At 54.3% G+C, this 11,444-nt stretch overlaps 1 protein-coding gene across 1 annotated transcript in view; it reads left to right on the forward strand.

Annotated features, from left to right (window-relative positions):
* The window catches only part of atxn2l (ataxin 2-like), a 60,029-nt gene extending 50,115 nt beyond the window's left edge, over positions 1-9,914 (forward strand). The window contains exon 23 of the mRNA XM_069188350.1: positions 8,520-9,914. Coding sequence (XP_069044451.1) covers positions 8,520-8,575 — 56 coding nt within the window. The 3' untranslated portion in view covers positions 8,576-9,914. The remainder of the gene's footprint in view (positions 1-8,519) is intronic.
* Positions 9,915-11,444: the final 1,530 nt, after the last annotated feature.

Below are 11,444 nucleotides of genomic sequence, written 5' to 3' on the forward strand. Positions count from 1 at the left end.
TCTGCTGGGATCAGTGTGTGTTAAACTGAGTGTGAGACAGTGTCTCTGCTGGGATCAGTGTGTGTGTTAAACTGAGTGTGAGAGAGTGTCTCTGCTGGGATCAATGTGTGTGTTAAACTGAGTGTGAGACAGTGTCTCTGCTGGGATCAGTGTGTGTGTTAAACTGAGTGTGAGACAGTGTCTCTGCTGGGATCAGTGTGTGTGTTAAACTGAGTGTGAGACAGTGTCTCTGCTGGGATCAGTGTGTGTGTTAAACTGAGTGTGAGAGAGTGTCTCTGCTGGGATCAATGTGTGTGTTAAACTGAGTGTGAGACAGCGTGTCTCTGCTGGGATCAGTGTGTGTGTTAAACTGAGTGTGAGACAGTGTGTCTCTGCTGGGATCAGTGTGTGTGTTAAACTGAGTGTGAGACAGTGTCTCTGCTGGGATCAGTGTGTGTGTTAAACTGAGTGTGAGACGGTGTCTCTGCTGGGATCAGTGTGTGTGTTAAACTGAGTGTGAGACAGTGTCTCTGCTGGGATCAGTGTGTGTGTTAAACTGAGTGTGAGACAGTGTATCTGCTGGGATCAGTGTGTGTGTTAAACTGAGTGTGAGACAGTGTGTCTCTGCTGGGATCAGTGTGTGTGTTAAACTGAGTGTGAGACAGTGTCTCTGCTGGGATCAGTGTGTGTGTTAAACTGAGTGTGAGACGGTGTCTCTGCTGGGATCAGTGTGTGTGTTAAACTGAGTGTGAGACAGTGTCTCTGCTGGGATCAGTGTGTGTGTTAAACTGAGTGTGAGACAGTGTGTCTCTGCTGGGATCAGTGTGTGTGTTAAACTGAGTGTGAGACAGTGTCTCTGCTGGGATCAGTGTGTGTGTTAAACTGAGTGTGAGACAGTGTGTCTCTGCTGGGATCAGTGTGTGTGTTAAACTGAGTGTGAGACAGTGTGTCTCTGCTGGGATCAGTGTGTGTGTTAAACTGAGTGTGAGACAGTGTCTCTGCTGGGATCAGTGTGTGTGTTAAACTGAGTGTGAGACAGTGTGTCTCTGCTGGGATCAGTGTGTGTGTTAAACTGAGTGTGAGACAGTGTCTCTGCTGGGATCAGTGTGTGTGTTAAACTGAGTGTGAGACAGTGTGTCTCTGCTGGGATCAGTGTGTGTGTTAAACTGAGTGTGAGACAGTGTCTCTGCTGGGATCAGTGTGTGTTAAACTGAGTGTGAGACAGTGTCTCTGCTGGGATCAGTGTGTGTGTTAAACTGAGTGTGAGAGAGTGTCTCTGCTGGGATCAATGTGTGTGTTAAACTGAGTGTGAGACAGTGTCTCTGCTGGGATCAGTGTGTGTGTTAAACTGAGTGTGAGACAGTGTCTCTGCTGGGATCAGTGTGTGTGTTAAACTGAGTGTGAGACAGTGTCTCTGCTGGGATCAGTGTGTGTGTTAAACTGAGTGTGAGACAGTGTGTCTCTGCTGGGATCAGTGTGTGTGTTAAACTGAGTGTGAGACAGTGTCTCTGCTGGGATCAGTGTGTGTGTTAAACTGAGTGTGAGACGGTGTCTCTGCTGGGATCAGTGTGTGTGTTAAACTGAGTGTGAGACAGTGTCTCTGCTGGGATCAGTGTGTGTGTTAAACTGAGTGTGAGACAGTGTCTCTGCTGGGATCAGTGTGTGTGTTAAACTGAGTGTGAGACAGTGTCTCTGCTGGGATCAGTGTGTGTTAAACTGAGTGTGAGACAGTGTCTCTGCTGGGATCAGTGTGTGTGTTAAACTGAGTGTGAGACAGTGTCTCTGCTGGGATCAGTGTGTGTGTTAAACTGAGTGTGAGACAGTGTCTCTGCTGGGATCAGTGTGTGTGTTAAACTGAGTGTGAGACAGTGTCTCTGCTGGGATCAGTGTGTGTGTTAAACTGAGTGTGAGACAGTGTCTCTGCTGGGATCAGTGTGTGTGTTAAACTGAGTGTGAGACAGTGTCTCTGCTGGGATCAGTGTGTGTGTTAAACTGAGTGTGAGACAGTGTGTCTCTGCTGGGATCAGTGTGTGTGTTAAACTGAGTGTGAGACAGTGTCTCTGCTGGGATCAGTGTGTGTGTTAAACTGAGTGTGAGACGGTGTCTCTGCTGGGATCAGTGTGTGTGTTAAACTGAGTGTGAGACGGTGTCTCTGCTGGGATCAGTGTGTGTGTTAAACTGAGTGTGAGACGGTGTCTCTGCTGGGATCAGTGTGTGTGTTAAACTGAGTGTGAGACAGTGTGTCTCTGCTGGGATCAGTGTGTGTGTTAAACTGAGTGTGAGACAGTGTCTCTGCTGGGATCAGTGTGTGTGTTAAACTGAGTGTGAGACGGTGTCTCTGCTGGGATCAGTGTGTGTGTTAAACTGAGTGTGAGACGGTGTCTCTGCTGGGATCAGTGTGTGTGTTAAACTGAGTGTGAGACAGCGTGTCTCTGCTGGGATCAGTGTGTGTGTTAAACTGAGTGTGAGACAGTGTCTCTGCTGGGATCAGTGTGTGTGTTAAACTGAGTGTGAGACGGTGTCTCTGCTGGGATCAGTGTGTGTGTTAAACTGAGTGTGAGACGGTGTCTCTGCTGGGATCAGTGTGTGTGTTAAACTGAGTGTGAGACGGTGTCTCTGCTGGGATCAGTGTGTGTGTTAAACTGAGTGTGAGACAGTGTCTCTGCTGGGATCAGTGTGTGTGTTAAACTGAGTGTGAGACAGTGTCTCTGCTGGGATCAGTGTGTGTGTTAAACTGAGTGTGAGACAGTGTGTCTCTGCTGGGATCAGTGTGTGTGTTAAACTGAGTGTGAGACAGTGTGTCTCTGCTGGGATCAGTGTGTGTGTTAAACTGAGTGTGAGACAGTGTCTCTGCTGGGATCAGTGTGTGTGTTAAACTGAGTGTGAGACAGTGTCTCTGCTGGGATCAGTGTGTGTGTTAAACTGAGTGTGAGACAGTGTCTCTGCTGGGATCAGTGTGTGTGTTAAACTGAGTGTGAGACGGTGTCTCTGCTGGGATCAGTGTGTGTGTTAAACTGAGTGTGAGACGGTGTCTCTGCTGGGATCAGTGTGTGTGTTAAACTGAGTGTGAGACGGTGTCTCTGCTGGGATCAGTGTGTGTGTTAAACTGAGTGTGAGACAGTGTGTCTCTGCTGGGATCAGTGTGTGTTAAACTGAGTGTGAGACAGTGTCTCTGCTGGGATCAGTGTGTGTGTTAAACTGAGTGTGAGACAGTGTCTCTGCTGGGATCAGTGTGTGTGTTAAACTGAGTGTGAGACAGTGTCTCTGCTGGGATCAGTGTGTGTGTTAAACTGAGTGTGAGACAGTGTCTCTGCTGGGATCAGTGTGTGTGTTAAACTGAGTGTGAGACAGTGTCTCTGCTGGGATCAGTGTGTGTGTTAAACTGAGTGTGAGACAGTGTGTCTCTGCTGGGATCAGTGTGTGTGTTAAACTGAGTGTGAGACAGTGTCTCTGCTGGGATCAGTGTGTGTGTTAAACTGAGTGTGAGACGGTGTCTCTGCTGGGATCAGTGTGTGTGTTAAACTGAGTGTGAGACGGTGTCTCTGCTGGGATCAGTGTGTGTGTTAAACTGAGTGTGAGACGGTGTCTCTGCTGGGATCAGTGTGTGTGTTAAACTGAGTGTGAGACAGTGTGTCTCTGCTGGGATCAGTGTGTGTGTTAAACTGAGTGTGAGACAGTGTCTCTGCTGGGATCAGTGTGTGTGTTAAACTGAGTGTGAGACAGTGTCTCTGCTGGGATCAGTGTGTGTGTTAAACTGAGTGTGAGACGGTGTCTCTGCTGGGATCAGTGTGTGTGTTAAACTGAGTGTGAGACGGTGTCTCTGCTGGGATCAGTGTGTGTGTTAAACTGAGTGTGAGACGGTGTCTCTGCTGGGATCAGTGTGTGTGTTAAACTTAGTGTGAGACAGTGTGTCTCTGCTGGGATCAGTGTGTGTGTTAAACTGAGTGTGAGACAGTGTCTCTGCTGGGATCAGTGTGTGTGTTAAACTGAGTGTGAGACAGTGTCTCTGCTGGGATCAGTGTGTGTGTTAAACTGAGTGTGAGACAGTGTCTCTGCTGGGATCAGTGTGTGTGTTAAACTGAGTGTGAGACGGTGTCTCTGCTGGGATCAGTGTGTGTGTTAAACTGAGTGTGAGACGGTGTCTCTGCTGGGATCAGTGTGTGTGTTAAACTGAGTGTGAGACGGTGTCTCTGCTGGGATCAGTGTGTGTGTTAAACTGAGTGTGAGACAGTGTGTCTCTGCTGGGATCAGTGTGTGTTAAACTGAGTGTGAGACAGTGTCTCTGCTGGGATCAGTGTGTGTGTTAAACTGAGTGTGAGACAGTGTCTCTGCTGGGATCAGTGTGTGTGTTAAACTGAGTGTGAGACAGTGTCTCTGCTGGGATCAGTGTGTGTGTTAAACTGAGTGTGAGACAGTGTCTCTGCTGGGATCAGTGTGTGTGTTAAACTGAGTGTGAGACAGTGTCTCTCTGCTGGGATCAGTGTGTGTGTTAAACTGAGTGTGAGACAGTGTCTCTGCTGGGATCAGTGTGTGTGTTAAACTGCGTGTGAGACAGTGTCTCTGCTGGGATCAGTGTGTGTGTTAAACTGCGTGTGAGACAGTGTCTCTGCTGGGATCAGTGTGTGTGTTAAACTGAGTGTGAGACAGTGTCTCTGCTGGGATCAGTGTGTGTGTTAAACTGAGTGTGAGACAGTGTCTCTGCTGGGATCAGTGTGTGTGTGTTAAACTGAGTGTGAGACAGTGTCTCTGCTGGGATCAGTGTGTGTGTGTTAAACTGAGTGTGAGACAGTGTCTCTGCTGGGATCAGTGTGTGTGTGTTAAACTGAGTGTGAGACAGTGTCTCCGCTGGGATCAGTGTGTGTGTTAAACTGAGTGTGAGACAGCGTGTCTCTGCTGGGATCAGTGTGTGTGTTAAACTGAGTGTGAGACAGCGTGTCTCTGCTGGGATCAGTGTGTGTGTTAAACTGAGTGTGAGACAGTGTCTGCTGGGATCAGTGTGTGTGTTAAACTGAGTGTGAGACAGTGTCTCTGCTGGGATCAGTGTGTGTGTGTTAAACTGAGTGTGAGACAGTGTCTCCGCTGGGATCAGTGTGTGTGTTAAACTGAGTGTGAGACAGCGTGTCTCTGCTGGGATCAGTGTGTGTGTTAAACTGAGTGTGAGACAGCGTGTCTCTGCTGGGATCAGTGTGTGTGTTAAACTGAGTGTGAGACGGTGTCTCTGCTGGGATCAGTGTGTGTGTTAAACTGAGTGTGAGACGGTGTCTCTGCTGGGATCAGTGTGTGTGTTAAACTGAGTGTGAGACAGTGTCTCTGCTGGGATCAGTGTGTGTGTCAAACTGAGTGTGAGACAGTGTGTCTCTGCCCTGGGGGGTGACAGAGTGAGACAGGCTCTCTGCTCTGGGGGGTGACAGTGAGAGTGAGACGGTGTGTCTCTGTTCTGGGGGGTGACAGTGAGAGTGAGACAGTGTGTCTCTGCTCTGGGGGGTGACAGTGTGAGAGTGAGACGGTGTGTCTCTGCTCTGGGGGGTGACAGTGTGAGAGTGAGACGGTGTGTCTCTGCTCTGGGGGGTGACAGTGAGAGTGAGACGGTGTGTCTCTGCTCTGGGGGGTGACAGTGAGAGTGAGACGGTGTGTCTCTGCTCTGGGGTGACGGAGTGAGACGGTATGTCTCTGCTCTGGGGTGACAGTGAGAGTGAGACGGTGTGTCTCTGCTCTGGGGGGTGAGAGTGAGACGGTGTGTCTCTGCTCTGGGGGGTGACAGAGTGAGACGGTGTGTCTCTGCTCTGGGGGGTGACAGAGTGAGACGGTGTGTCTCTGCTCTGGGGGGTGACAGTGAGAGTGAGACGGTGTGTCTCTGCTCTGGGGGGTGACAGTGTGAGAGTGAGACGGTGTGTCTCTGCTCTGGGGGGTGACAGTGAGAGTGAGACGGTGTGTCTCTGCTCTGGGGGGTGACAGTGAGAGTGAGACGGTGTGTCTCTGCTCTGTGGGGTGACAGTGAGAGTGAGACGGTGTGTCTCTGCTCTGGGGTGACAGTGAGAGTGAGATGGTGTGTCTCTGCTCTGGGGTGACGGAGTGAGACGGTGTGTCTCTGCTCTGGGGGGTGACAGTGAGAGTGAGACAGTGTGTCTCTGCTCTGGGGGGTGACAGTGTGAGAGTGAGACGGTGTGTCTCTGCTCTGGGGGGTGACAGTGAGAGTGAGACGGTGTGTCTCTGCTCTGGGGGGTGACAGTGTGAGAGTGAGACGGTGTGTCTCTGCTCTGGGGGGTGACAGTGAGAGTGAGACGGTGTGTCTCTGCTCTGGGGGGTGACAGTGTGAGAGTGAGACAGTGTGTCTCTGCTCTGGGGGGTGACAGTGTGAGAGTGAGACAGTGTGTCTCTGCTCTGGGGGGTGACAGTGAGAGTGAGACGGTGTGTCTCTGCTCTGGGGTGACGGAGTGAGACGGTGTGTCTCTGCTCTGGGGTGACGGAGTGAGACGGTGTGTCTCTGCTCTGGGGGGTGACAGTGTGAGAGTGAGACGGTGTGTCTCTGCTCTGGGGGGTGACAGTGAGAGTGAGACGGTGTGTCTCTGCTCTGGGGGGTGACAGTGTGAGAGTGAGACGGTGTGTCTCTGCTCTGGGGGGTGACAGTGTGAGAGTGAGACAGTGTGTCTCTGCTCTGGGGGGTGACAGTGTGAGAGTGAGACAGTGTGTCTCTGCTCTGGGGGGTGACAGTGAGAGTGAGACGGTGTGTCTCTGCTCTGGGGGGTGACAGTGTGAGAGTGAGACGGTGTGTCTCTGCTCTGGGGGGTGACAGTGAGAGTGAGACGGTGTGTCTCTGCTCTGGGGGGTGACAGTGTGAGAGTGAGACGGTGTGTCTCTGCTCTGGGGGGTGACAGTGTGAGAGTGAGACGGTGTGTCTCTGCTCTGGGGGGTGACAGTGTGAGAGTGAGACAGTGTGTCTCTGCTCTGGGGGGTGACAGTGTGAGAGTGAGACAGTGTGTCTCTGCTCTGGGGGGTGACAGTGTGAGAGTGAGACGGTGTGTCTCTGCTCTGGGGTGACGGAGTGAGACGGTGTGTCTCTGCTCTGGGGGGTGACAGTGAGAGTGAGACGGTGTGTCTCTGCTCTGGGGTGACAGAGTGAGACGGTGTGTCTCTGCTCTGGGGTGACAGAGTGAGACGGTGTGTCTCTGCTCTGGGGTGACAGAGTGAGACGGTGTGTCTCTGCTCTGGGGTGACGGAGTGAGACAGGCTCTCTGCTCTGGGGGGTGACAGTGTGAGAGTGAGACGGTGTGTCTCTGCTCTGGGGGGTGACAGTGAGAGTGAGACAGTGTGTCTCTGCTCTGGGGTGACGGAGTGAGACGGTGTGTCTCTGCTCTGGGGGGTGACAGTGAGAGTGAGACGGTGTGTCTCTGCTCTGTGGGGTGACAGTGAGAGTGAGACGGTGTGTCTCTGCTCTGGGGTGACGGAGTGAGACGGTGTGTCTCTGCTCTGGGGGGTGACAGTGTGAGAGTGAGACGGTGTGTCTCTGCTCTGGGGGGTGACAGTGTGAGAGTGAGACAGTGTGTCTCTGCTCTGGGGGGTGACAGTGAGAGTGAGACGGTGTGTCTCTGCTCTGGGGGGTGACAGTGAGAGTGAGACGGTGTGTCTCTGCTCTGTGGGGTGACAGTGAGAGTGAGACGGTGTGTCTCTGCTCTGGGGGGTGACAGTGTGAGAGTGAGACGGTGTGTCTCTGCTCTGGGGGGTGACAGTGTGAGAGTGAGACGGTGTGTCTCTGCTCTGGGGGGTGTCAGTGAGAGTGAGACGGTGTGTCTCTGCTCTGGGGTGACGGAGTGAGACGGTGTGTCTCTGCTCTGTGGGGTGACAGTGAGAGTGAGACGGTGTGTCTCTGCTCTGGGGGGTGACAGTGTGAGAGTGAGACAGTGTGTCTCTGCTCTGGGGGGTGACAGTGTGAGAGTGAGACAGTGTGTCTCTGCTCTGGGGGGTGACAGTGTGAGAGTGAGACAGTGTGTCTCTGCTCTGGGGGGTGACAGTGAGAGTGAGACGGTGTGTCTCTGCTCTGGGGGGTGACGGTGAGAGTGAGACGGTGTGTCTCTGCTCTGGGGAGTGACAGTGTGAGAGTGAGACGGTGTGTCTCTGCTCTGGGGAGTGACAGTGTGAGAGTGAGACGGTGTGTCTCTGCTCTGGGGAGTGACAGTGAGAGTGAGACGGTGTGTCTCTGCTCTGGGGTGACGGAGTGAGACGGTGTGTCTCTGCTCTGGGGTGACGGAGTGAGACGGTGTGTCTCTGCTCTGGGGGGTGAGAGTGAGACGGTGTGTCTCTGCTCTGGGGGGTGACAGTGTGAGAGTGAGACAGTGTGTCTCTGCTCTGGGGTGACGGAGTGAGACAGGCTCTCTGCTCTGGGGGGTGACAGTGAGAGTGAGACGGTGTGTCTCTGCTCTGGGGGGTGACAGTGTGAGAGTGAGACGGTGTGTCTCTGCTCTGTGGGGTGACAGTGAGAGTGAGACGGTGTGTCTCTGCTCTGGGGTGACAGGACCTGACTTATTCTTTCTTCTGTCGTCCAGCTGTTCAGGTCCAGACTCATCCTGCACAGGTGTCCTACCATCCAGCTGGGAACTGAGGAAGAGCAGGAGCCGTCAGCACAGAGAGCCTGGAGGAGACGGACTCCTCTTCCTCTTCCTCCGGGAGTCCGGACCCCAGCTCTCTCCTCTTCCTCTCTCTCTCCTCTTCCTCCGGGAGTCCAGCCCTCTGCCCCAGTCAGGCGTCCTACCTGCCCCATGAACTGAGGAAGAGCAGGAGCCGTCAGCACAGAGAGCCTGGAGGAGACGGACTCCTCTTCCTCTTCCTCCGGGAGTCCAGCCCTCTGCCCCAGTCAGACGGACCCCTGTTCCTCTTCCTCTCTCTCTCTCCTCTTCCTCCGGGAGTCCAGCCCTCTGCCCCAGTCAGACGGACCCCAGCTCTCTCCTCTTCCTCTCTCTCTCCTCTTCCTCTGGGAGTCCAGCCCTCTGCCCCAGTCAGGCGTCCTACCTGCCCCATGAACTGAGGAAGAGCAGGAGCCGTCAGCACAGAGAGCCTGGAGGAGATGGACCCCTGTTCCTCTTCCTCTCTCTCCTCTTCCTCCGGGAGTCCAGCCCTCTGCCCCAGTCAGACGGACCCCAGCTCTCTCCTCTTCCTCTCTCTCTCCTCTTCCTCTGGGAGTCCAGCCCTCTGCCCCAGTCAGGCGTCCTACCTGCCCCATGAACTGAGGAAGAGCAGGAGCCGTCAGCACAGAGAGCCTGGAGGAGACGGACCCCTGTTCCTCTTCCTCTCTCTCCTCTTCCTCCGGGAGTCCAGCCCTCTGCCCCAGTCAGACGGACCCCAGCTCTCTCCTCTTCCTCTCTCTCTCCTCTTCCTCTGGGAGTCCAGCCCTCTGCCCCAGTCAGGCGTCCTACCTGCCCCATGAACTGAGGAAGAGCAGGAGCCGTCAGCACAGAGAGCCTGGAGGAGACGGACTCCTCTTCCTCTTCCTCCGGGAGTCCAGCCCTCTGCCCCAGTCAGACGGACCCCTGTTCCTCTTCCTCTCTCTCCTCTTCCTCCGGGAGTCCAGCCCTCTGCCCCAGTCAGACGGACCCCAGCTCTCTCCTCTTCCTCTCTCTCTCCTCTTCCTCTGGGAGTCCAGCCCTCTGCCCCAGTCAGACGGACCCCAGCTCTCTCCTCTTCCTCTCTCTCTCCTCTTCCTCTGGGAGTCCAGCCCTCTGCCCCAGTCAGACGGACCCCAGCTCTCTCCTCTTCCTCTCTCTCTCCTCTTCCTCCGGGAGTCCAGCCCTCTGCCCTCGGCCGCTGTGGGGCTGGGAGAGGACAGCGCTGCAGCCTCACGCGTCACAGAGGAGCCCAATAAAACGTGCAAAAAATACTAAAAAAAAATAAAAAAATACAAAAACCTGCCCAAAAAAATAAAGTTTTAAACCTACTAAACTACAGCTATGAGTCTCTGTCTGTGATTTCTGTAATATATCTGTCTGTGTGACCGGCGATCTCTGGACTGGAGGGGTACAGTGTGACCCAGACTGGACCAGTGATCTCTGGACTGGAGGGGTACAGTGTGACCCCGACTGGACCGGCGATCTCTGGACTGGAGGGGTACAGTGTGACCCAGACTGGACCAGTGATCTCTGGACTGGAGGGGTACAGTGTGACCCAGACTGGACTGGAGGGGTACAGTGTGACCCCGACTGGACCGGCGATCTCTGGACTGGAGGGGTACAGTGTGACCCCGACTGGACCGGCGATCTCTGGACTGGAGGGGTACAGTGTGACCCAGACTGGACCAGTGATCTCTGGACTGGAGGGGTACAGTGTGACCCCGACTGGACTGGAGGGGTACAGTGTGACCCAGACTGGACCAGTGATCTCTGGACTGGAGGGGTACAGTGTGACCCAGACTGGACCAGTGATCTCTGGACAGGAGGGGTACAGTGTGACCCCAGACTGGACTGGAGGGGTACAGTGTGACCCAGACTGGACCAGTGATCTCTGGACTGGAGGGGTACAATGTGACCCTAGACTGGACTGGAGGGGTACAGTGTGACCCCGACTGGACCAGAGATCTCTGGACTGGAGGGGTACAGTGTGACCCCAGACTGGACTGGAGGGGTACAGTGTGACCCAGACTGGACCAGTGATCTCAGGACTGGAGGGGTACAGTGTGACCCAGACTGGACTGGAGGGGTACAGTGTGACCCCAGACTGGACCAGTGATCTCTGGACTGGAGGGGTACAGTGTGACCCAGACTGGACTGGAGGGGTACAGTGTGACCCAGACTGGACCAGTGATCTCTGGACTGGAGGGGTACAGTGTGACCCAGACTGGACTGGAGGGGTACAGTGTGACCCAGACTGGACCAGTGATCTCTGGACTGGAGGGGTACAGTGTGACCCAGACTGGACTGGAGGGGTACAGAGTGACCCAGACTGGACCAGTGATCTCTGGACTGGAGGGGTACAGTGTGACCCAGACTGGACTGGAGGGGTACAGAGTGACCCAGACTGGACCAGTGATCTCTGGACTGGAGGGGTACAGTGTGACCCAGACTGGACTTGAGGGGTACAGAGTGACCCAGACTGGACCAGTGATCTCTGGACTGGAGGGGTACAGTGTGACCCCAGACTGGACCAGTGATCTCTGGACTGGAGGGGTACAGTGTGACCCAGACTGGACTGGAGGGGTACAGAATGACCCAGACTGGACCAGTGATCTCTGGACTGGAGGGGTACAGTGTGACCCAGACTGGACTGGAGGGGTACAGTGTGCCCCAGACTGGACCAGTGATCTCTGGACTGGAGGGGTACAGTGTGACCCCGACTGGACCAGTGATCTCTGGACTGGAGGGGTACAGTGTGCCCCAGACTGGACTGGAGGGGTACAGTGTGACCCAGACTGGACCAGAGATCTCTGGACTGGAGGGGTACAGTGTGACCCAGACTGGACTGGAGGGGTATAGTGTGACCCA

This window comes from Lepisosteus oculatus, chromosome 4, assembly GCF_040954835.1.
Source record: "Lepisosteus oculatus isolate fLepOcu1 chromosome 4, fLepOcu1.hap2, whole genome shotgun sequence".
Classification (NCBI taxonomy): domain Eukaryota; kingdom Metazoa; phylum Chordata; class Actinopteri; order Semionotiformes; family Lepisosteidae; genus Lepisosteus; species Lepisosteus oculatus.